Source organism: Harpia harpyja, chromosome Z (assembly GCF_026419915.1).
Source record: "Harpia harpyja isolate bHarHar1 chromosome Z, bHarHar1 primary haplotype, whole genome shotgun sequence".
Classification (NCBI taxonomy): Eukaryota; Metazoa; Chordata; class Aves; order Accipitriformes; family Accipitridae; genus Harpia; species Harpia harpyja.
Window position 1 is genome coordinate 35,361,410 of NC_068969.1, and position 25,633 is coordinate 35,387,042.

At 38.0% G+C, this 25,633-nt stretch overlaps 2 protein-coding genes across 7 annotated transcripts in view; one reads left to right on the plus strand and one right to left on the minus strand.

The window, feature by feature from the left end:
* On the plus strand, nt 1-6,982 carry ANKRD34B (ankyrin repeat domain 34B). 2 transcript variants are annotated; one of them, XR_008233434.1, is made up of 2 exons: nt 1-214; nt 860-1,017. XR_008233434.1 is itself a non-coding variant. In XM_052776467.1 (2 exons), the coding sequence occupies exon 2, from the start codon at nt 5,474-5,476 to the stop codon at nt 6,980-6,982; it is 1,509 nt and encodes a 502-aa protein (XP_052632427.1). In that variant the 5' UTR covers nt 1-214; nt 5,434-5,473. The 2 variants fall into 2 exon arrangements, 1 of the variants encoding a protein (XP_052632427.1); XM_052776467.1 differs by lacking the exon at nt 860-1,017 and adding an exon at nt 5,434-6,982.
* Nucleotides 6,370-25,633, minus strand: part of FAM151B (family with sequence similarity 151 member B) — a 23,325-nt gene continuing 4,061 nt past the window's right edge. For 2 of the 5 annotated variants that reach the window (XM_052776468.1, XM_052776472.1), the window contains 3 exons: nt 22,699-22,916; nt 20,802-20,937; nt 15,125-18,590 (listed from right to left, as the gene is read on the minus strand). In XM_052776468.1, coding sequence (XP_052632428.1) covers nt 18,440-18,590; nt 20,802-20,937; nt 22,699-22,916 — 505 coding nt within the window. In that variant the 3' untranslated portion in view covers nt 15,125-18,439. Of the gene's footprint in view, nt 13,540-14,735; nt 14,819-15,124; nt 18,591-18,611; nt 19,341-20,801; nt 20,938-22,698; nt 22,917-25,633 lie in introns of those variants that run through there. The other 3 variants (XR_008233435.1, XM_052776470.1, XM_052776471.1) reach the window with 3 other exon arrangements.

Genomic DNA, 25,633 nt, shown 5'->3' on the forward strand with positions numbered 1-25,633 from the left:
GTTGCCCGAGGCAGCTCAGTGGACGGCGCCGGCTGAAGTTGCACGCCCCGCCGGTGTGCCCGGTGGCGGGGCTGTTCCTCAGCTCGGCGCGGGAACGCCGTGCGGGCTGGCAGACCGCTCCCCTCGCCGAGAGCTGCCCGGGGAGCTGCAGGCGCGTCCCTTCCCGCCCGGCGGGCCGTGATGCGGGAGGAGGCGACGCTGCCGACGGCGACAGGTAAAAACTCTCCCCTCGCCCTCCTCCCGACACCTCCGCCCGGCGCGGCGTCGCCTGGCCTTCGCCGTTCGCCACACGAAGGGGCTGGCGCGTTTGTTTTTTGTTTTTGTTTTGTTTTGGTTTGGTTTGACGTTTTATAGCGCCTTAGGGTGGCCAGAATGCTGAGGAAGGGTTCGGGTCGGTGACTGAAGGTCCGTACGTGGGGTGTTTGTCTTGCAAAGCAACTCTGTCAGGCTCTTCTCAGTCCAAAAAGTGGTCCCTTCACTCTCGGTGGATTTTTAAGGGAAAAGCCTTTAACATGCTTACTCTTCTAGCCTGCGTTTATATTTTTCAGGTGTGTTCTCTGTAGAGAAGTTGCCTGTCCATGTTTTTTCCAGATCTCCCGCAGGAAAAACTTTAGAGCCGTTAGGTTACGAGTCAGGATGCTGTGAAACAGGAGTGAGCGACAACACTGACCTTAATGTAGAGCCCCAGTGAAAACTTTCCTCTCCTAGTGCTCTCCACCATGCTCCAACCACTCTCTGGCAGTAATTAGTGCCATAGGAAACACCTCCAAATGAGAAAGAGTACTCGGAAAGATGATAAATACTGTGACAGGAAAAAGGTACTTAATGAGCTGGCTGAACCTCTCCCAACTTTCTTCAGAAGTACAAAGACAGGAGATCCCAAGTGAAGATGGGTGAGAAACCTGCAGATCCTGACCATCCTGCAGTTAACCTTGGAAAACAGCAAGGCTGAAGAGACAGATGCTTCGCTATGGAAAGTTGCACTTTACAGGCTAGGTTTCCAAACTGGACTTAATTCTGGCAACTTGTGGGGGGGGGGGGAGGGGAGGGGGGGTAGTTTTGGCTGTGTTAGAGTGGTAATTTTTTTCATCAAAAGTTACTCTCGTGGTAAATTTCAATGCATTTACGACAGTGTAGGAAATCAAGAGTTCTTGTTACACTGACTGAGAGAATTTACAGGGTTAATGTGGATATGAAAAATCACAAAAATATTTAAAGGCTTATGCTTTTTAAGCATGTACACACATCTTTTTTCAGAGATGAGAATCGATGACTTTTAATTTTACTGGAGTGATTCTAGACTCTCTAAACACTACTGTGAAAGCTTGTTTGTGTAACTCCAATAGGGGTGAGGCACAGAGGGCAGAAAATTTGGCTTTCACATTGAAAAAGCGAGGAACACCTTGCAAGAACATTGATTCATAGCACTCCTTTATTCAGTGAAAATGTTGGTCATGTTTGTATTTGTTTACACATTATAAGGTCAATGAGCTTCCCCCTCCCTGAATTTTGTGATTATCTACACTGTTAGATGTAACAAAACACTGTGAGAGTTTTTTTCTAGTAATTCGGTGCTATTTAAAAATCAAGAAGCAAGGGTTGGAGGAGGAAGTGCTAAAACTTTGAAATTTTAGTGGCTTTTCCCACTACAATGGCAGCAGGACCTGTATCAGAATAGGACTCTGGGTTATCACTCTCATATTTGCCAGCCTGACCTCAGAACAGGACCCAGCACAAATCTACAACAGTGGCTATCTACTTCTTGGAAACAAGTCATCATCGGCTTCAGAAATTGATTTTCATACTATGCAGTTCTTTGTGCTACTTGATCTCAGAGCACTTTCCAGGACAATATTGCTTTTTGAAAATAAAGTGACAGAAAGAGTGTTCCAGGAATATTAGTTGTACAAGAATACCAGAAATTTGTGGATGATCTGAAAGACCAGTTCATGATTCACTGTCACGCACTAGGTTGCATAGTTCCTCGTTCATTAAACTACTATCTTGGCACAAGTTTACCTCCACAGCTGAAAAGCAGCTGTGTCAGTCCTGACATCCCAGTAACACATGTAGTGGTTCTGACATCGCAGTTAATTAGATTTAGGAATGTTTTATAATCCCTATCTGTTCAGCATCAATCTGTGATGAATTATCAAATAAATTACTCTTTTAGGGTATCTGCTTGAACTGTGATCTGTCACTTCAAGATAGCTAGCTGTGTTTTTTTTGGAGCAGGTGGTACCCAGTCCAGGTGTGGCACATGTATTTCCACTGAGCCAGTGTCACTGTGGGTCTTAAGTAAATCCAGCTGCACTTTGTTCCCACAGTGGCAATTTTAGGGTGATGCAGCCCCCAGCGCATTCTCCCGTAATTAACAGATTGTCCAAATGATGGTTATCTTCATCCAGCATTCAGGAATGTATTCTGCATTATATTGTTCCAGTTGCAAATCTGTAACGCTTCCTTTTAATCATATAGTATCTAATTCTGAAGTATTTGTGGATTTTTATTCCCCATTTTATATTTCTTTCTCCACTTTCCTTTTCCCCCATGCAGCCTCCTTTTCCTTTCCAGTGCAAAGTGTAGATCAACATATAAATAATGTGGCTGGATCTTTGTACCACTGATGCCTGTGGTCCTTCTTTCAGGGATTAGCCAGTCTGCTTTGCAGACCTGACAGTCCCAGGCTGCGTATATAATGATTAGTTGGGTTTCTGAAATGAAATTTATTAGTACCTACAAGCCCCGGTGAGATCTCAGGCACGCTGGAGCTGCTGGCCTGCCTGCACAAAAACATCTTGGGCTTTCTCCAGGCCAGGTTCATACAATATCCTGGCAACACAATCTACTCCAAATTTTCAAACTTTAGCTATTGGCTTAGGATAGCCTTCCTCCTCCCTCACTGACATTGACAGTCCTGGTAAAGTCAATGGAGACAGTGAATTTAAGCAATTGGAGGCATTAGATCGGATGTCAGAAAAAGTCTCATTTTTAGTGTTGATCTGCTGCATGATTTCAAGTAGCATTCTTCTTTCCATGCATGTTGAATGTTCTTTTGGCCTTAAAAGGTATTTCTGCAGGTGAAAAGACTTGTCTAAGAAGTGCTATATGACATCACTTAAGTAAAGCAAGCAGATAAGTATCAGAAGAGCTTTAGATAAGTACGAAACAAATGTAAAATCACCGACGACTTCCAGGTAGGTCAAAACCAAGGGAGAACACAGAATTCCAGCAGGTGTGCTATCTAAAAGGTTTTTCTCTTTAGTTTGTTTCTGGAAACCCAAAGCACAAATTAATTGGATACTTTTTTATAAAAGACTTGATAGTAATCTTGAATATATTACTTGTCAGAAATATGCATTTCATAATAATGATTTGCACATCAATGAAAGCTGAGATAGACACTACTGAATCATGTACTTGCAGTATAATTGAATGCATCCTTAAAGTAATTTCAATGCAATTACTTTTTAAAAAATGTTTTATCGAGACAGAGGGGGAAAAAAACAACCACCGGTCAAAAGAAGATGATAGTACCACAGTGGTACCCCCATTCCCAGCAGTGATCAGAAGTGGGATGTTTGCTCCCATGAGGGTGGACAGAGAAGGTCTGGCCCTCTTTTATCCTCCTCAGTTGCTCAGAACAGGACTGCAGTCACACATACACAATGAACAGTCTTTGTGAGGGCCGTAAGCCCAGAAATAAGTGCTACCAAAGGTGAACCCGTTCATCTCATGCATTTGTCGCTTGTGTTTTTTCCTGACATACCAAATATTGTGAGGTATCTTCCCCAAATATATGCTATGTGTGACCATTGTTACACCCTGTCACCAAACAACAGCTATATTGAATAATAGTTAAATACTTAACACATGGCAAGTATGAAGACCCATAGCTAACTGTTCTTATGGTGACTGATAAGCCACTGAATGTCACTGCTCAGCAAAAGCACCTGTATCTGCAGAGCATGATGCTATGGAGTGAAATAAACAGGGGAAAGGAGGGGAAGAAATCTGTGATAAAAATGTCAAGTGTATTTCAACTGACTTTTTTTTGTTCGTTGGACTTTTGGAATGAACTACATTGATACCATCCTTTGATTTTGGAAATCAAAGTAAAACTCCAGTATCAAAGAAAAACAGAACAAAATTACTGCTCTTCAGTTATTCACCAGAATGTGACTAGTGCTTTCAATGGTAAATAAATATGAGTCTCTGTTAATTTCCTTTGCAGTTAAACTAATTAAACATTTTTACTTCTCTGCAAATATACTGTAAATAAACAAATGTAATTTTCATATCCATGTCTAATCTTGTCTTGGAATTATATTGCTCTGTCAACTGTTAAATATTGTGTGTTTTTTTTTTTTGTCTAAAGATTTTCCCTACATATGGGTAAGCAAGTACATAAAAGACATAAATAAAAACAATTTAATTGTACTAGTTGCATGTATGTAGGTATACATTCATACAAAACCTTTCATTATTTATACCATATTAAGCTCTTAATTTTTTTGTGTGAAACCTCCAGCTTTTCTTTGATGCTGTCAAATGTTTCTTTTGTTTTAGAGCTGATACTGTCTGCCCAGGTACAGGACTCCTCTCAGCCCACTGATCCCCACAATGAGTGGGACAGGCTGTGCATCACTTCGTTTATGCTGTTTCACTCAGACTAGTATGTTTTCAAAGGAGCATAAGGAAGGTAGTGTACTTCCACAGATGTAATTACTTTTATAAAATACAATAATATTTATTTTCCAGCCATTTAACAGTTTCTTCTTAGGTAAAAAATATTTTACCATGCTTGCTTTTCTCATTAAGACCCATGAACTTTCTTTTTCTCATTAAGTCTTCCCAGGGGCCAGGACGAACTTCCCAGCTGAGTCCCAGTTGGACTCGATGATCCCTATGGGTCCCTTCCAACTTGAGATATTCTATGATTCTATGGTTCTGTGATTCTAATTTCTAGATGTTTAGCATTGTCATTTTGTGAGATAGTGTCACATTCACTTATTCTATCTCACATCAGTGGAAAAAAAATGCTGCAGGATTCATTCAGTTCTTGCTTCTTGCACTGATGAAAATCAGGAGTGGTACAACTGTAGCACAGCCACTTGGGTGTAGTCAGTATAAAGCCATTAGAGTGTGGAGAATTAAACTTTTTTGCAGCTTATTTGGCAGAGTATGACAAAAGGGAGGAAAAAAAAAAAGGTGACAGCCATGCTTTAAGCATCTATAAAGGCTGTAATTATATCAGAAAATTATTATTGTAAGTTTTTAATGAATTTCTTGAAGTTTAGGAGGTGGGAATAGCCCCCCCCCCCCCCTTTTCACAAAGTATGGGGGTGTTTACAGGAGCAATTTGTACAGTTAAATCTCTTTTCTTCTATTTTCTTTTTTCTGGGGGGCCTCTTTGCTTTCTCTGGAAACCAGGTGTTCTTTCCAGCCACTAGGAAGGTGTGTGACAAGTGTGATGACCGAAATGGTGGACTTGCCAGCGGAGGGGAACTCCCTGATAAGAGCTGTCTATCAAAGCCGCCTTCGCCTCACCAGGCTGTTACTAGAGCGTGGTGCCTACGTCAACGAGAGCAATGACAGAGGTGAAACCCCGTTAATGATTGCTTGTAGTACAAAACATGTGGACTCCCAGAGTGCCAGCAAGGCAAAGATGGTTAAATACCTACTGGAAAACAAGGCTGATCCGAACATACAGGACAAATCTGGAAAGACAGCCTTGATGCATGCTTGTTTGGAAAAAGCAGGCCCTGAAGTGGTCTCTCTGCTACTGAAAAGTGGAGCTGACCCAAGCCTGCAAGATCACTCCAACTGCTCTGCACTTGTGTATGCAATAGACTCTGAAGACAAAGAGACCTTGAAAATTCTTCTCAATGCCTGCAGGGCACAAGGAAAAGAAGTCATCATCATCACAACAGACAAGTCCCCATCGGGAAGGCAGAAAACGAAGCAGTACCTGAACATGCCTCCAGACCTTGAAGAATGCCATTCCCCAACTGGTTGCATTTCCCCATCAGAAATAGAACTGAAAACCTCTCCATTCCCATTTTCAAGTTCAAATGAAACTCAAAAAGCACTATTGAGCTTTAAAGAGCTGGATCATCCACGAAGCGTGGACAATTCATCTCAAACAGTTTCACCAAAAAGAAAATCCAGCTCAACAAAAGTAGGCTCCAGGCTGGCACAAGTGCAGCGGCTACAGTCTGAGCATTGGGTAAAGGGCTCTCCGTCACTGTTTCACCAGAATAAAATTGCCTCTTTAAAAAAGGAACTTAAGGATATTACTCCAAAAGAACTCTCTTTTAAAATCAATGGCCTTGCCTTGTCAAAGAGATTCATCACCAGACACCAAAGTATTGACATAAAAGACACTGCTCATTTATTGAAAACCTTTGATCAAACTGGATCAAGGAAATTATCATATGAAGAGATAAACTCTCAGACTCCTTGTGTTGAAGAGAATCATAGCCCCAGTGGGATTCCTATGGGTAAGGATGCCAGTTCAGGACAAATCAGCTTTGTTTCAAACCTCAGCGGTATTATCCAGAGAAGGAATTTAGGAGCAAATCACTACAGCTCTGATTCTCAGTGTACTATTCTAAGTCCTGCTGCTGCAGAAGACAGTAAGTCAGTGATAGGAAAGAAAAAGATTCTTTCTCCATCTCACTCTCTGTTACCAAGTTCTAGAGAAGTACTGGAGAACATGCCTCCTGTTAGTCTGAGCAGGAGCAATAAAGCTTGTCTAGAAAGACATGGTTCAGGAGCCATGGATCATTATGCTCACACAAGACCAGGTTTTCTTCCACCACTGAAGGTGAATCCTCACCCCCCAATTCCAGATATTACTTTCATAAACAGGGTTTCTGGGATGATTTCCTGTGGACAAAAACCCTTAATACCAGCAGCACCTGCTTTGCCTAGGGAGACCAAAAATACGCAAATGCTACGGAGGCAGTCATTAGACTGAGCAGATTAAGCAATTAATGAATTTTTAACAGGGGATTAAAGAGTTACAGAATCTTTACGATATGTACATATTCACTGCACTACCTGATTGTAACGATACATATCACAAAAGATAGCAGGTCTGTGGTGTAAAGCTCTCTGCCTTGGAATGAGTTAAATAGCTCACAGACTACATGAAAAGATACACTTAACTAATGATGCTGCTTTCTGCAAACTGAGGACTATTTATTATACTGTTTCCATAATGTTTTCAACTTCAGCACTGAAACTTTACCCGTGACAGGCTGAACCCACAACGGGTCTTAGGCACTGCAGTTCTCATGTTAGGTTGGAAATACTATCCCTTCTAGGTTTCCCCAAACGTGTACCCTTTCTGCACCCAGAATGGTGCTACACGTGGAATTTGGGAACTTAGGAAACATCTGACTGTGATGCTGGACACCAGACTGACTCTGTTCAAGTTGTGCAATATCCAGAAACCCCAGACACAACCAGTGTGCACAACAGGTGGGCAGTGGCAAGTGCACATAGGCAGTGTCTTCTGGCTTCAGTGGCTTTACTGCATGTAAAGAGACAATACACAGTCAATAAAATTCCTGTTGCAGAGCTGTGTTGCATGCATAGCTATGCCCAGGGAATTCCAGCTAAAGACTGGGAGCCTGCTTCAGATACCTTGCTGCCCACTGGAAGTCACTGTGATCTGCAGAGCACCGGAGAGCTCAAGTTCAGCACACAACGCCTGGGAGCCAAGTCAAGAAGCCAGCATAGCGAGCAAGAAGTCCTGAATAATCTCATGTAAAATGACCAGATCCTGCTCATACTGTCAATAAGGCACGTCAATCAACTTGGGCTTCCCAAGCTATTGGATTGCTGGAATCTGCTCACTTAAAAAGAGGAAGGGTGGGAGGAGGCACAGGTTTTATCTAAACTAGGGTCCATTACTTTCTGTAGTTCCAGACTCCTCAAAAAACAGAGATCTCCACATCATGCAGGAGCTATTTCTCCCCAGTCACAGGCCTGGGTTTCTTTTCAAGAAAAAATAGAGGGGGTGGGACACATCCAGATGCTGTCTTGATCAGCGAGGACACTTGACACATGCTTGGGAGCAAGGAAGGGCTCTGTCCTCCTGCTCAGACACACCTAAAAAAAAATCCAACAGCTACAACACTCGCCTGGGAGATGGAAGTCCTCATTTTGCCTAATTTGAAGCAGAGGACTGAATTTCTTACAGCTGAGAAATACTCCTTTGCCTCCAAGCTATTGCATATTTTTAAGTATCCCTATCTAAAATCTGTTTTTCCTTCCCATTTAGTGTCCTGTGATTCCAAACATCTACCTTGTTTTTGTGCATATTCCATAGATGCTTGATTTCTGGTATTGCATTTAGGATTATATAACTCATCTTCTGAAGAATGAGAAATACTGAATGTGTTCTGTTTTGTCATAGTTTATAGAAATTAATTGTTGTGAAATTGTGTCTGTATAATGTGAATTTCTGTATACTGAAATGAGATACCGTTTTTCTGAAAATACACAGTGGGTACTATCTGCCTTCTTGCAGCTTCAGTCAAAATTCACCCAGTCTGACATTGCCTAACAAATAACTGTGATGTTATTTAGCTTTGTCCTCAGTGTAAGATGATTTCAAGTGGATGATAAACATACAGTGTCTGTAAATACCTTTTAATGTAAAAAACCAAAAATGTCCAAAAGTTCATAAGATGCACATTTTGAAGAAGGGCACATCTGACATCTAGAAAGTAAAGGAGTATGGTTTACATCTTTACACAAGAAAGTAGTTGTATATCAAGTGCTGATCTGAAACTACAAATTTAAATCTTGAAAACAATTTTCCAACAAAATCTCTCCAATCTCTAGTGATGAGTGCTAGAAGGCAGATGATCTTACCGTTGATCCTCTGGCCAAGATCTCAAAGGTAGCCAGAATAAGCAAAGAGGCAAATCTGTATTGCAACTGTCAAAACTAATTCTTCCCTACAAAATACAGGTCTTGAAAGCTGTGGTGTCCTTTGTGCTCCTCCCATCACAGCTCTGCTAACCTGGGACGCGTAGCATCCTGGTGACAGCTAGGAAGGCCCACAGTGAGCTGCACTATGCTATTGCATTTGACTTACTCGGATACGATTGTCATACTTGTTTTGTTTCTCACCCCTCAAGAGCAATCAGTACCAGTCACAAAAACGTTGGGTTTTTTTAATTGGAGATGGACTATTCATCCACTGAAAGACTCTTGGTCATTTATGGATTGGCTGGCAAACTCTAGCCTCTGCACATACACAAACAAGAATGTTATGTTAAACAAAAAAACCCCTGAGTTTGCACATTAAGCATCCAAAAATGAGAAAGTTTCAAAAGTGAAGTTATGTACATTTTAAGAGCTATTAAATACCCATGGAAACGTAGTGAAGATGATGGAGTATTTGATTCAGGTTCTACCTCTTACTTCAGGAGATGTTGCTGGATCAGCTTCTGCATATACCAGGTAGAAACAAGGATTACATGGAAATCTTTTTATGGCAGATAAATTATGTGGAACAACATATGCCAATATTAAATTATTAACTGGGTACAAATTGGTCCCTACAAACACCACATACAAACACAATATACTTGTCAAATGTTTTTATGATAGTATAAATGGAATCGGCAATTTGTAGTCTGTTCATCTCATAACGAAGTTAAATATTTGAAGCTAAAAACATATCTTTAAAAAAATACAAATTCTTTTTTTAGAAAAAATCAAGAGATCAGATGTTCTAACTGGTATCTTTGCTGAAGGTATAAAGCCTGATTTCTGCTGTATTGGTTTTAAAATTAATTACATGTATGGGATTTCTGCTCCCTCAACCGGAACAGTATTTTTTTTACAAAATGCTTAGAAAACAGAGGAAAATGGCAAATGTCTTGAGAAATGAAGTTCTTCTGTAGTGTTGCCAGTATTTTGTGCTTAATTTTGATGCAGAAGTAATGTGAAAGGTTAACATTAATGTTTATTGTTGCATCAATGTTACAAGTGACCTTCAAAGGAAAACCAATTCAGTTTTGTTCTCTTGATGTGCTACGATGCATAAATAAAAGTTATTTTTTCCCCCATTCAGGAAATATGGACATAGACACATCCTTTTACTCACCACTTAGGAGACGCTGAGTCACTACCAAAGGTACTCACTCTTAAGTGTTTCTCAGGCTGTCTCTATAGAGGAAAATTGGAACAGTTAATTAGATTTAATCCAACATAGCTAAATTTGTACAAAGTATTGTGTGAGAGAGGCCTTTTCTGTCTGTTGGTATCTTACTGTGGTCCCACTTCAGTGGAGATACACACTTCTGACATCTTTGAAGTCTTAATCCTTGTCATTTTCCAGTCATCCATAATGTCTTTTAAGCAAAGAATGAGAAGCAAGACCTGAATTCCTAATGTTAATTCCCCCCCCCCAAACCATTGAACTTCACAAACAACAAAATACCTTTCAGGTGTTCTTGATGCATCTTGATAAAGAAATCACCACAAGCTGAAACTTCTTCCTTGCTAGTTTGCTTCTAAGAGCTGTGGCTTCCCATCCAGAGAGAACAATCTGGACTTGCACCTTACAGTGAAAAATTAGCAAAGCTCGTCCACTCTAACTTGTAGAAAGATTAATGGCATAAAATGCTTAAACATTTGAACTATATAAAATGGAAGTGCCACTTCTGTGAGCAAGCATGCCTTCCATGTAAGGAAGCTTTCAGTAAAACACATTACCTATGAGATTATTGATTTTTAATCTATGTGGTACATTCAGAAAGGTGAAAAACATTTACTTTTGGTTTCCATTTTCTCTGCAAAATGCTGTGAAACCATACAACAAAAGTAACTTCTAGACAAATAGTGGTGGCCTCACAAAAACCAGTGCTGATCTAAAAAAATTAAAGTTTTGGTTTAAGAAGTTTAAGAACAGCAAGTCACTACACAACAATGCTATAGAAAAGCATTTTTCAAGGCTGTGTTTAAGCTGTGGTGTTCAAAGTACAGTTTTCAAAATATCCTTTCCCACGCTTTTTGTTTGTTTTTTGCTTTAAGGAGAAAGGCATTTGGAGTTGCTTTGTTTTGATTTTTGTCTTTTACAATTATGCAGCACTTCCAAAAGAATATTGCCATAATGTGATGCAGCTACACGAGAAAAATATTAAACTAAAGCAGTCATTAAATTCCTCTTTTTTTCCTCATCAGTCCTTAATAAGGCCTTAGTCTTTCTGCATCTGTTATGCAGTACAACTAATTAATTTTCCAACTAAAATCAGGCATTTATAAAAGTAAACCATTATTCCATTTAGTTGGCTATTTTGTTCATGTAACAAGAGCATGGCTTCTTATAGAAAGGCTAACATTAGTCACAAATAGCCATCCTACTAAAAACATTCACACTGTATTCATAAAAGGGACAAGCTTTTTTTAATTAATGTTGAAATCCAGAACTAGAGGGAGGAATGCCTCTTGTAAAATATTTCCCAGTGTTTCCTGCTCACACCATTTTCACTGGCACTGCAGCATCTTCAAGGAGATCAGCTTTGATAAGGATACATCTTAAGAAAACTCAGGCTGTTATTTTTTCAGAGTGAAAGGGATAAAATTCCAATTTTTATGACTAATTGTTCTGATAAAATACCCAGCTATTAATCCTTTTTAAAAGACAACAGGTCTTATGCTCCTTTACACAAGTTAACCTTATTTTAAAATAGGTATATATGCAAAATTCCTCTTCTTCAAAGAGGGACACCTGTTATCTGAGACAGGCATCTCCTTGGCTGATGGTGTGTGTAGCTGGTTGAAAGAAAGCACAGACCTCGTAGGAATGCCCTTGGCTTTGGCATTTCACACAATTAAAACATAAGCTTGTTTATTTCTGCCGGTACAGAATGGGCAACTGAACCCGAGGATTTTGATCAGGGGCCAAGGCACTCTGGTGACAGGAGCAGTTCAGTTACTTTGTACAAATTTTTTACTTAAATTCCTTGCAAGTATCTGTTGAAGCTCAACAAAGATGAAAGTAAGTTTGTAATAACTGAACTATAGGAATTACAGAAGATTTACTTAAAACCCCTCCTGCATCCATATTAATCCTGTATGGTAGTATGTACTATGTAGCAGGTAAAATGTGTCAATAAGTCATAAAAAAGGTCTAGGCTGAAAGGAACCTCCAGAGGCCTCGTCCAACCTCCAGCTCAAACGAGGGATTGCCTCAGCCATGCTGCTTATTTGAACTGGGATTCAGGAAGCCAAGGTGTCAACAGTTCAACATGTAAGGAAGCACCAGAGGACTCAAGAGTTATCAACGTGAAGTCAAAACCACTATTTTAAATTTAACCAGGAAGATGGCATCTCCTGTGGTAGCACTGCACTGTAGATCTAATGTTAATTCACAGATTTTGTCCCATGCAGAAAGAAAAATTAATTTATGTTCAGCCATTTAAAAAACACACAAAGATCTTAAATTGAACAGTGAAGGGTTTTTTTTAGAATTGTATACAGTCCAGTTTATTCCCAAATTTCTGAAATCCAGATGCAGATGTGTGCTGATGAACTGTAATTAATTCCTGTATTTTTTCCCTGAAGGCATCAGCTAGCAATTTTGAACACTTTCAAGAGCTGCCACAGATAGCACGAGTTACACAGCCTTCTCTCTCAAAAGCTAGTCCATTTTAAAACACAAACTTGACCTGTACATACATTTAAAAAACACAATAATGAGAACATCTTTTAAAAACACATTTTAATTATGCTTGGACAGATCCCCATTGAGATTATGAATTTACATATGCAATTTTTTTTTTTTTCTTCTGCTACAGCAATGAGAGGAATCACAATTAGGCAGTGAAAGCAACAGCTATAATGATAGAAGGATCACTGAAAAATTCAAGGGAACCAAGCCAAAGTACACGGATATTAAAAAAGAACATACAGTTGCTCCAAAAATTTAGATGTTCAAAATTCAGAAGATGATGGAGTACAATACTTTGAATTTTACTGGAAACACAATAAAAAATAATGCTTCTTTATCACAGGTTTTGATGAATAAGCTCTGCTGTGGCAGTCTATGTTATGCCCTGCTGCTTATTGCACCAATCTGTCAGAAGTTACTGCTCCTGTGTAAGGGAACACAGACCTTAATGCCCCTGTGCAATTTGGAGTAACTGCAGTATAGAGTGAGTATTTCCTTCAACCATGCTACTAAAAGGTTAATGATACAATAATTACAGTAATTTGCAGTAAATACATGTCAGAAGTAATTGTAGCTAGAAGAAGGTAGTAACAGATTACTTCACTGCAAAGACATATGCCAAAACTCATCCAGCAGTGCCCCAGAAGTGAGGCAAAGAACTGAAGACTAATACACTCCCCTGGCTTGGATGTCATCCAGCAGCCCCACTTCTACATGTAAGTTAGCACAAGATTTATAGATAAAACTCTTGGTAAAACTGACAGTAAACATAACAAGCTGATATACAGAAGATAAGCCTAGGTATCAGGGAGTCACACTGCATAGGCAAACAGGTATTCCTGCAACAAAAAAATGAACAAACAAAAGAAGAAACATCTGTGAACACCAAAACACAACAATAAAAATGTGGGTTTCAATTAAAATTTCAAGAAATTAAGTAGTTTTGTGATAGAAAAAGGTTTCTAATTAACATAAAGCTTATAGAAAAAATGTTTCTTCAAAAAATTGTCCAAACACTTCCTAATATCTTTTCTTCTGTTAGTAGTTTTACCCTTATTAAAAGAAATACTCTCTGAAAATTGAAAAATTTTAATTCAAGTGAAAGAAATTTTAGAACAACATAGAAATCTATGGAAAAGCTCCCCTGACTCTTGGATATAATGTAGGATGCAATTCATAATACTCTAATAGGCTCTCCCTAACCTTAAAAAACAAACAAAACCCAAACAAGCCCAAACATTTTTAATTCCCCAACACTGTAAATTCTGTATTTTTTCTTAGAGAAAAGGAAGGACAGGGCTATTTCATCACCAAGTTATTAAATGAGTTATAAAGACTCTCTGCGCAATTCCCTAGGTCTGTCTTCTTCATCACCAATAATGTAAATTCCTGATGGTGGGCTGCAGAAGTGGATGTTTATGTAAACCCAATTCTGCACAAGGGGACTTGGGAGGTTAAAATACAGCTTCCTGGGGCTGTTGCACAAAAGATAGCACGTGCCAGGTGCTGGAATCAAACAAAGCACAATAAAAATCACAAGTGAAAGCTTTACAGTGCTCAGACTCAAACATTAATGGACAGTGCAGAAATAAGTCTGTGGTAACATTAGCAAATGGCCTGATCACAGACAGCTGGCTGATAAATAAAACAAAAGGCTTTTATTTGAAGTTTTTAACCGAAGAAAAAGACTGGTTTTTTTTGCAGTCAGAGTAGGGCAAAACTGAGTAGTTCTTCAAATGAATGATGAAGATGGGGAGAACTGCTTTTGGTAAATGTGTCTTTGGGGGCATTTTCTTTGATTCCTTAGAACATTTAAACAAAAAAACCCTCAGAAAATCAGCTTCTGTTTTGCTTTCATCAGTGTACTTACATGTTAATGCAGGATATTATTGAGTAGTTGTGCATGACCAATGATGCCAATTCTTTTCTATAACATTAATTTATTTATTTAAGTTCCATCAAATTCACAGAAAAATACAAAGCTTGAACTACACTTGCAGTAAATTAGAAATGTTTTATAAATCAATTAACTCACCTGCACATGCTGAACAATACCTAATTCCATTAAAGTCAACCAGATCTTTCATGTAACAAGGACAATTAAGTCTGAAGACCTGGCTGAAAGAGATCAACAGACATGAGCCAACAGTGAGAGAGAAAATGATTCCGTAAAGAGGTGGCAGAATTTATAGATCCTAAACAAAGTTCTAAGTACAAGGAACAGATCCTTGACAGAAGGTTAAAAAAAGAAAAAAAAGACAGCAACAGCTAGAGTAACATAGACCTGCCACAGATCCCCGTTTCTAACCAAGTAAATAACCGGCTTTCACCTCAGCTTTATTATCTTACTGCCAGCCCCACAGTTAACACATCTTATTTTAGAAGGAGAGCATTTGCATGAAGACTGGCATGAAAACAGAGAAACAAATTCCAATGAATTTATTTACATGAAAGTCAGCCCAGACTGACATGAACAACAGAAACGACTTCACAGGAAACTAACAGAGATCCATGGATTAAAAAATACATACAGAAATATAGATATGTAGGATAATCCATGCAGAATAATCAAATTCACCATACAGTCAAACCCTTCTGTCACTGCAAGAATGCTTCACAGAGTTAGTTTCTAGCATTTTGTTTAATCTAGTTTTACATGTCTTGTTACCTTAATTAATTTTTCTGGTAATCCAGATCATGTCTTCTTTTAATTTTATCTGAATATCCCCATTTATTCACATCCACATATAGTACTCGGTGATATTTCTTCCATGAAGTCTGTACCCTTAAAAATACTTCTGGCAGTCGCTGATTTTTTTTTAATGTAATAGTTTAACCAGTTTTAACAAATCCTAATACTTCAGGTCAGAATTGGTAAGTGGGAAAAAGTTTCCAAATAACAAAAAAGTTTGCCAGTGTGGACACAAAAAGGCCTAACCCACTGAAAGACGAAATCCCTTAGGACAGTAAATGTAACTGCCTGCAACAAGGAGCTCAAACAAGATCTAGGAGTCCCTTCCAGTCCTAAACGTTTACATAAATTGTGGAGCAAAAGGACAACAAGTTACTTGTCTTTAAATCTATTGGAAATAAATGTATGGCTAGAAAGTATTGCTGCTTCTGAATGACCAGCAATATCTTGAAAAGAAATCTAGACTAAGCCTAGAACTAATAAGGTGTTCAGTAAGAATAATACAAAAAAATCAATTGTCTTTAATGGCACCTTTCATTCAATAAATGAACATGGCTACAGCCATGTGTCCTCAAGCTGCTTCTTTTACATCCCTAAAAAGCAAATTCTGTTATTCAGACACTGCCTGACTCATTTTGGCTAATGCAGCTATGTTGCATTTGATTCCAAACGCTGGCTGATGTCCCCTAAGTGCTTCTTGTTCAATGGTATAATCCAGAAAATAAAAACCTCTGAACTACACTATTTCCTACTAGCTTATTTTATGTACTATAGATTCAAAGCAATGTCTATAACTTTGGTTTAACTGGAGCTTTGGTCATTCATATATCCTGTTCTCCCTGAAGGGGAGTTCGGTGAAAGGGTCATCATCCAGAAAAGGATACCGTTTGATCAGATGTGCTAGCACACCTGTTCAGGCAATAGCGCCTGAACCTGTTTTAGTCAAAACGATCCGGGTTAGAAAAGGGTCTCTGAAGTGTTTAAAATGTTCTCCATAGTTGTGATCAGTTAGGAAGCAGTTAATCTCTCTTCCTCCTATGGTACAGCAAAGTGTGCATGCAAAGCTCAAAGAAAGAGATGCTGTAACGAATTGAGAGGTTAAATCTGTTCAGATCAGATCACATTGTCACAGTGAACTAAAAAATACATAATTTATCCCAATTCATTAAAAGGAATCACACTGCCAAACTTGACCTTTTGGTGGTTACTGCAATTCACAGTGACTGATTGTGTAAATTAAATTAAGTACTCTGTTTAACTATTCGAACTAGATAGTTATTTTCCTTATTTGGAAAAATATTTCCTAATTTTATCCAAGTATATTGTATCTTAGTAGGTAACAAAAATGATGAAAGTTCTACCCCTCAAGAACGTAAAACAATTATTAGATAAACCTGGCAGAGGAATGTAGGTAACAAGCAGGAATCTTGAATTTTAATGACTGCATGAAATCACCACATTTCAAGATTTAGGATTAATAAATACAACTAACTTTTCTATCACAGTTGTACTAATGCTATGTAAGAACCAAAAATTGCTGTATTTAACTCTTTAGTACTAACAGCCTGTCCAGTGTTGTGTAAAACATCAAAGTTAACACAATTCCTGCAGGAAGCATGTGAGAAGAATGGGAAAAGGAGAACAAGTCTCTTCCTAGAATCAGCTTTCATTTAGAAATCAGAATCTCCTCTGTCACTGCGAAAAAAAGCCTTTGTAATGTTTGGCAGAAGGCAAGAACACACAGCTTGTGTCTCAATCTGCACAGATGTCAGTATCTGTATTAATTTTAAGGGATGTAGAAGCAGAAGAAGCACAAAATGCTTCAAATGAAACGGGTCAGACTCTTCCTGCAGGGTGATAAGCAGGATTGCAATGATTTTAGTTTTTCTCAAAGGGAAGTTCAACTTTTGAAAATTTGTGAAATTGTATTCTGAGAATTAAAAAGGTGCACAAACTAGAAGAACGTAGAAAATAACTGCTAACAAGGAAATGTACAATTTTTGCTGTAAGCACTAATCACTGTACAGCTATTTCATTCTTAGAGCCTCTAGCTTTCAGACTGACTGCAGCAGAATGTTTTACCTAACTCCTGTTATACTTAAAATTTAGTTTCAAACTCGTGAAAGAACCACCAGCACTTCTCTCTTATAGAACACTATAGCTCTTTTGATGCTGTCTTATGTATGCCTCACTGTAATCCATCTTTGTGCTCTAGGTACGGGACAGGATTATTCTTCATTTTGGGGGTTCTGTTTGCCCCAGCACCTCCTGCAGGGCAGCTACAACTGCAACTCAGCCTTCTCACAATCCAAGGACTATGCTGCTGATGGCTCAGAAAGCACGGAGGCAAGCCATGGTGTGGAACGCACAATCGCCACATTACAGAGAACCTGATCGGTTATAATTCAGCAAAAATAACCATTCTTTCTCCCTGGAATGTGTAGCATTACAGATCCCACTCTCCACATCTAGCAAACAGAATCTTCTGTTGACCAGGAGTGAGAACATTATCAACTGCAATGGCATTAAAAATGGAGTGTATCAAGATGAGCTACAAATTAACCCCTTTCGGAACTGCATAGTTCTGTATTTAATACAGTCTTGACTCTTGCCCTCCCCTATAAAAAGTGAAAACAGGCTTTGGTAGAGACTGAGTGTGCTGTAGATTTTGTCTTACGCAAAAGCAGATAGTAGCAAACTACCGTGGTCCACAACTATCACCTGGGGCCATTCTCCCCTTTATATGCTTGCAGGGAAGAAGTACCAGTGCATTTAGGTAACGTGAGTAGCCTTTACTACACACCACTGGGTGAATGAGAGGGAACATGCCTATTACGAGTAAGTAACAATTCTGACCTATTAAAGAAGGCATTAAATTTCTGTTTGAGAAGCCATTCAATAAAGTGTTATACAAAAACACCTCCAGTGACCATGGCTGCATTCTATACAATTCTTTTGGGAAGGAAAATACATTTCCCTGAACAAGAAATCTTCATGTTTAACGAGGCTAAGTATTATAAGGTCAGAGTTTGCCTGCTTTGTATTTACTATTCTACTCCTATGGCTTTTTTGAATTCAGAATTTTGTGGCTCTAAGATGTCATAATAAACCCTACTTTTATCAAAGTTTTCTCGGATGTAAAGCAAATCTTCTACAGAATACAGATCTTCCTTTCCTGTCCAAACAGTGAGGCTGTATCTATATCAAAAAAAAAGGAAATAAAAAAGAAAAAAAAGAGAGAAAGAGAAAAAAAGAATATGTTACTATCTTAAGATAAAGCATGTAAGACAGAAAGATGTTGCACTAATAAGCTCCTAAAAATATTTAGGACTAGGTGTCTTAATTTTAGCAACATAATTAAGTACCAAAAACTTAATCTCCTTCACATTTCAAAGTTAAGCAACCACTATTTATGAACTATCAGAATTAACAGTTTTATATGTCCCTGCCCTCCCCACCCCTCTACATCCAGGTAAGTCATCACCCTCTACCCTGCATTTGTGCTAAAACCGACAGCATGGAGAGTCTCTCCTATCTTCTTACCACAGTGACTTCAAGTTCCTGGGAAAAACAATTGCTAGATCAAAACACTACCCACAGAAAGAGGCATGCTCAAACACATCCTAGTTTGCACACAGGGCACACACAGAATGCTTGGTACAGACAGACTAGCTGAAGAATACTACTGATAGTCTTTAAATAAACCACTATTTGACACATGCAAACTAAAATTTGCAGAGGTCTATTCCTTTGACACATTTTTTAGTTCTTCATTACGGAGGTAAGTCACACAATTTGGCTCCAGTCAAACTTCACATTCTTGCTCCTAGAGCTAAACTTGCTGGAACTTCCCAAGGAGGACTGCAAAATTTTTAAGGCGGACAATCCTAAAACCACCCAGAACAATTTATCTGTAGCCTGGTCCTTGTGTGAACTGTTCTGCCAAACCTAGCAAGGGATAAAATAAAAAAATCTTAGGCAGATATCCAACAAAGAAATTTACCGGGCTGAGCATTTGAAGTTTGACAAAGTAATAAATAGTTACAAGCAGAGCACTGTAACAGAAAATATGAGGCAATCTCAGTCGTATGTGATTTTCATTCTCTGTGTTTTGTCACCTACATAATGTGTAGTAATGCCACCTGATTAACTGAAAGTATCTTCTGTGCTTTATCACACACACTTTTCTCATTAATTGCACAGACTTTATAGAACTCTTAAAAAAACCTGAAGAACTTCAAAGTATCATTTAAAGTTAAAAGCACTGCCCTCCACAATCTCCACATGACAAATACTTCATTTTTCCCCTTTGTTTATTAAAACTGTATTAATCTAAAATACAGGTAAATCAGAATTTAGTTGTATGTCAGCAAAACTGGCTCAGGAATTTCTGTCTTCTAATCATGCTACTAAGAAAAATCAGGATTTTTATGCTGAGGTAAAAGAGAAAATCCTAATATTTCAGTGGGAATAATGCTTGTATCCAATGAGGACATATTTGAGAATGGCACAATTCACAAGACATACTCTTAACATAATATTTTGGAATTAATTTCCCAGTTTCAAATGTTTAATTCTAATTTCTTGATTCACCACTATAAATGAGAAAAAAAGCACTTTATTTTTTCCACCCTGTTGTCTCTAGTTACTTAGACATTTTCCATACAAGTCACTGTCTTAATTTTTCTGTCTTGGGCTTTGACCTTGGTTGGTGTTTAAGGAACAACTTTATTAAACTGTAGCTGAACAGAGTAGGTGAAAAAGATTAGTAAAACACAGTATGTACAAAGCAGGTTTTATTCTCATTCTATTACATGTAACTAAGTTTTTTTATATGAAATTGTTATGGTTTGTAAGAACTATATTTAGAAGGAAATATTAAGTCAGTGTTTGGAAACCACTGAATGTACTTCAAGTACCTAAGCAAAATCAGCTTCGTAACACACTCATTAACTTCCAACCTAAGAATCACCTTTAATGTTTTTACACCACTTTATTTCAGAAAATGTAAATACTGAATCCAATAAAAAGTATCTATAAAATGTAAGCATTTCAATTTAATTAATTCCAAATTGCAACATCCAACTACTTGGTCTATTAAACTACATTAGTCTTATGAAATGCTCATAGTGCAACTGGATTACAAACGTACACAAGATTCTCTACCTATATTAAGTAATTTTAGAAGAGGCTTTTGGAATTTTATTAAAGAAATGAATAGCGACCACTTCTGTATGACAACAGAATGTAAGAACTGAAGGAATTAAAAAACTGAAGGGATAATTCAGAAGAAAAAATATTTCCAACATAATTGGGATAAGTATGTACACATAACTGTGCTATATTTAATATAAACAATTATGTGCCTTTGTAATAAAGACAGCTAAAAATAAAGACCCTCAAACTTACCTATCTGACTGTTGCATTAGCCAACGCAGCTGAGATATTGACTGTCGTACTAATGCTGCTCTTACAGGGAAACTTACAGGCTGGGAAAGTGTATTGCATATCTGAGCCATTTCTTTCACCATCATCCAATCATAGCCTACAATAAAGACCATTTGATTAAAAAGATTTCTTCACAAATACAACCTCTATAAAGACACAATAAATTCTAGAATGGTTAGGCTGGAAGATAATACAAGAGTAAACATGGGTTTTGTGAAAATGACATAACTCTAAAATTAAATCACTAAATCATTATAAATACAAAATGTCACTGTCCCAGAGGGGAAAAGCAATACTGATATCGAAAAATAAACTTATTCTGAAAATCTTTATTTCTATTAATTGCAGTGTTATTTTACATACAGCTATAGAATGCGACATTTTCTAATGTCCAGGAAATTGTATCTTTGCTCTCTCTCTAAAAAACAGTGTTGCCATTTACTTCAACATGGACTAATTTTAACTTGATAGTGACCCTTAAAAAACAGAAACGTTTTGAAAAATTTAGAAAAAATGGAATTAATGCAATAGAAGACTTGAAATTATAGAGAAATAAAGCACATAAAAAATTTTGTACTTAGAAAATGCTAAAATCAAGCAATCTAAAATGCTTGAAGTGCCTGCTGTTGAGATTTTTACAAGCACTGGAGCTAGTTAAAATGGTATTTAATATTCTCTTATTTCTACAGGCTACGAAAATCTTAACTTCGGTAACAACTGTTAGTATTTTTTTCTCAAGTACTCCTATGCAATGTTGTGACTGAAAAGACTTAAAGCAGCAAATCTTAAAAAAACAGGTTTTGTTGGGCAAACAGCAACTTGTAGTTGAAATCAGTCAAATAAGCTGTTTTTCTCGTGTCTTACAGCATATCCTTAATTAGCATCACCATAAACTGAAATTTAGAATGGAGATAAAGTTACATTTATTAAAAAAGATGACTCAGTACAATATTTCCAGTACATTATTTCCAGGAACTTTTTACTGCACTGAAAATACTTTGGACGAAGTACTACACAGCTTAATAAAATTACGTTATAACAGACAACAAAACCCTCATAACACAGTATTAAAACTTGCTGATAAACAATTAGCAATTTGGAAAGGTGTACAATTTTGCCGTTGTAGTCAGAGACAATATTGGCAGGGACTACACCACTGCACACAAATGCATGTGCACTGGAGTGAAACACCCTAAGAAAGCAGCTATGAGAATTGTGAGAGGAATCCTGTGGAAAGGACTGTAAGATAATGGTTACAGGTTCAGAATCTAAATTCAAGTCAGGGACTAACAATAAGAAACTTCAATTAGATTCTCAAAACTGAGATTTTAGAAAGTTACTAACATCAATAAATTGGAAAACTTATTGCAAAAATTCAATTATTCAACAGAAATGAAATGTTAAAAACAATGTTGACCTATAATTTGATTTCAGTTATCTACTACAAAAGCACACTGATAGGGTTTTAAATTTCCAGCTAATCTATTTTTCTTCAGGAAATGTGCCACAATTCCGATTACCGAACCAATCCTCCTAGGATTCAGGGAGCAGACTACCTGAAACAAGGTGTGAGCAATTTGTCCCCCAAAATTCCTCAATATGTGCGAATGAGTTCAAGAACAAAATCCTGTTTAGCAACAAAAATATCATTTTTTTATGCAGTTCTACTGCAACTGATACATTGAAGTAATTGCTATAAAACACTATCAAATATACACCAACAAAGAAAATAATTCTTATCACACTCACTATTATTTTCAAACTGACCAGGTGGCATATAACTTATTTTCAATCAATTATGAAATACATTTGAAGAAAATAAACTATGCAGTGTAAGCATTAAATTTTCTATCTTTACCTTTATTGTGTTTGTCAGGGTGCCAGCCAGTTGTCCATCCCAGCGATAAGGTTACAGTTGGGAAAAATGAAGTGACAGTGTCAAGGAACCCTTTTGCATCCACTACAGCATTATTTCCATTAGGTCCCGGTAGGATGTCCGCATTGATCCAAACAGGTCGCCTCAAATGCTGCTTCACATGTTCAAGAAGCTCCAAGGAAGGCCGTATGGCTTCTAGACTGTACCAATAACACATGGGCGAGATGAAACACCTCACTCTGATTGAGGACGCGAAATGTACAGTACATATATAGATGGGTACGTTAATGAAACTGTCCCTGTAAGCAAGACAGCAAATGCTGAGGACCCCTTTTACCATCAGGTGACTACTACTGCTCGTGTACAGTAGCGTAAGCCTCTTGCCTCCCTGCTGCCCAATATGAACTGCTTCGTGGCTCTTACCTCACGGCTCTTCTAACTCCTGCCCTGTTAAGACTTGGATGTTACTGAACTATTAGGAAGGATTTTAATTAAGGAAGCCACTGCAGGCTCCAACACTTTCGTAGCAGTTGTTCCCACAGCTCAAAAGTGTGGCATGGTAGTGGTAGCATGAAGTGGTCTGCCCATCAGATGTTCATCCTACAGCTAATTATTAAGTATGAGATGTAGTCACTTGAGCAACCAATGTAGCACCACTTGTAAGCATTTAACAGAATACCTTAAGTCACATATTTTCACTGTTCTCTCAAATCAAAAGAAAAAGCGTAACTAGAAGGCAACCAATAACCTTCCTCTATCCTACCAAAACTGTCAAAACAGCAGTATTGTGGAAGGAAAGGAAGTGTGGAATAATGGGGAAAAGGAATGAATGCCAAGAAGAGACATATTTTTTTTCTCTCACAGCAAATTAATTAACACTCTATGTAACATTCAGGAATTCAAAATCATTATAGTCACAGTTGTGATATCCTTACTAATAGCAAGGACCTGTGTTTTCTCCTGCGAGTCATGAAAAGCTCTGAATAAGCCATCTTCTAGTGGCTTTTCCTCAAAATCTTTCAGAAACCCAATACAGAGCTGAGCCAACAGAAAATTCTTCATGTTGTTCTGCATGGTAAGTTTCCCTGTTCAACATCCTGAACTGGTCCCTCTGGGTGTCACAGCAGCACCAGGAAAAGGAAGGGGAAGAGCAAGGAGAGGATCACAACTGTTCTGGCTTACACGGATATAAACCACAGGCTACATGCTCCACGGGTGCCTGGCTGAACAACACAGATGATGGTTAACCGCTACCCTATCTTCCCGATTCTCAAGGCCAAGGCCATTGTATCTTCCCCAATCCTAGCTGTGTATTTCCAGCCTCTCGCACCAGTGCTGATCCTTGCTTTGGCAGCAGTGGCAGAGTTCAGGGACATAAAGTGGTAAACTTTGGTTTTGTAGGGATGGTAACAACTTACTCCCTAACCTGGCTCATGATGAGGTCAGATGAATCGTGTCAGGATTTGCAGCCAAAAATGGGAATGGCAGCCAGCTGCTACGTTAGGTTAGCTCTAAAGCCAAAAACTGTCCCCTGAGCTGCCTGTGTTGTTTCCTGTGAAAAGTCAGTTTGTACATTTTAACTTTTGTATTGTTGAGAAAGCTGCATAGTGGCAGGAGTTCCACCCAACACTTTCAGTATTAGCTCAAGTCTTCTTAGAAAAAACCTAGTGATGGCTTGAGTTGACATTACTGGCATAAGTATTTCTCGTGTTGTCTGAGGCCAGAACAGTTCACATTTTCCCATATACAAGGGATTGTTGAAGCTAGTGCAATGCCTTCCTTTTTATGACAAAGTACAAGATAATGTAAAGAGAAAAAAACCCAAAGCAGCATCTCTTGAAATAAACAAACAAAAAAAACCAAAACCAGACAGCACTGCTTCTATCGCACAGTATTTGGAAAATTCAAACATATTGCTGACTATGTTGAATGATTCTGGCATTTTTGAAGTGGGACTCTGAAGTCCTTTTGCAGAATACATTCATTTCTGTAGATAAAGCCAGCAGGAAATTGATTATGTGGTCAGTCAAACTGACATAGAGTAGAAATATACAAAACACTTATTTTTAAGTGCTGTTGAAATAACCTTCAAAAATTCAGCAATGGTATCCAAAGAAATATTACCCCAAAGAACATCAAATTCTGTTATCACTCTTTTGACTATATGTGCACTGTGTGCTTTTATGTTTTAAATAGTAAAATAAATTGCTTTTGTACAATTAGACTTCCATAATGCAACATAATTTTAAAAGCTTTTTTAAATCACTGCACTTGGCTGGAAATTCTTTGTGGAAAAACAAGAGGTAAATGTTTTCAAATTAATTTAAAAAATAATTAAAATGAAGAAATAAAACAAAAACCCAACCGACAAATAAACACAAACAAACACCTACTTCTCTTATCCTTTCCCTTCTCCATCCAGGCAGACATTTACAGATTCTGTAACAATAAAAGGATTTAGCCTGCCCTCATCTTTTGTACTTTCATGAACTTCCAGGTGAAAACTGTGATTGCATTACACAGAACAACAGGTATAAATCATGTTTCACAACTACCTAGCTTTTTTTTTTTTTGCATTTCTATACCATACTTAGGCATTGATGAAGCTCTTTTTAATGTGCGGGTGGGCTTCACCATCTGCTGCAAAAATAAGACATTTTATGTGCAAATTCAGACAAAGCTAAAGTTAGGAGTTGCAGAAGTGTATGTCTGAAAATCACAGCTCACTCTGAACCCCATTTCAAACTCTTCGAGGCAATCTCATGGGGTTTTCAGGTATATTTTCCATTAAAGACAATGAAACAGCTAATGGTTAAAATTCTAAATGAATCTCTGAAAATGTAATTAATGTTAGACCAAAGAAACTGAATTTACTTCAATATACATGCACCTTACCACAAAAAAAGCAAGACGACTT

Excerpts from the sequence above, each read along its gene's own strand:
- ANKRD34B (XM_052776467.1), top strand. The coding sequence starts at position 5,474 with ATGACCGAAATGGTGGACTTGCCAGCGGAGGGGAACTCCCTGATAAGA.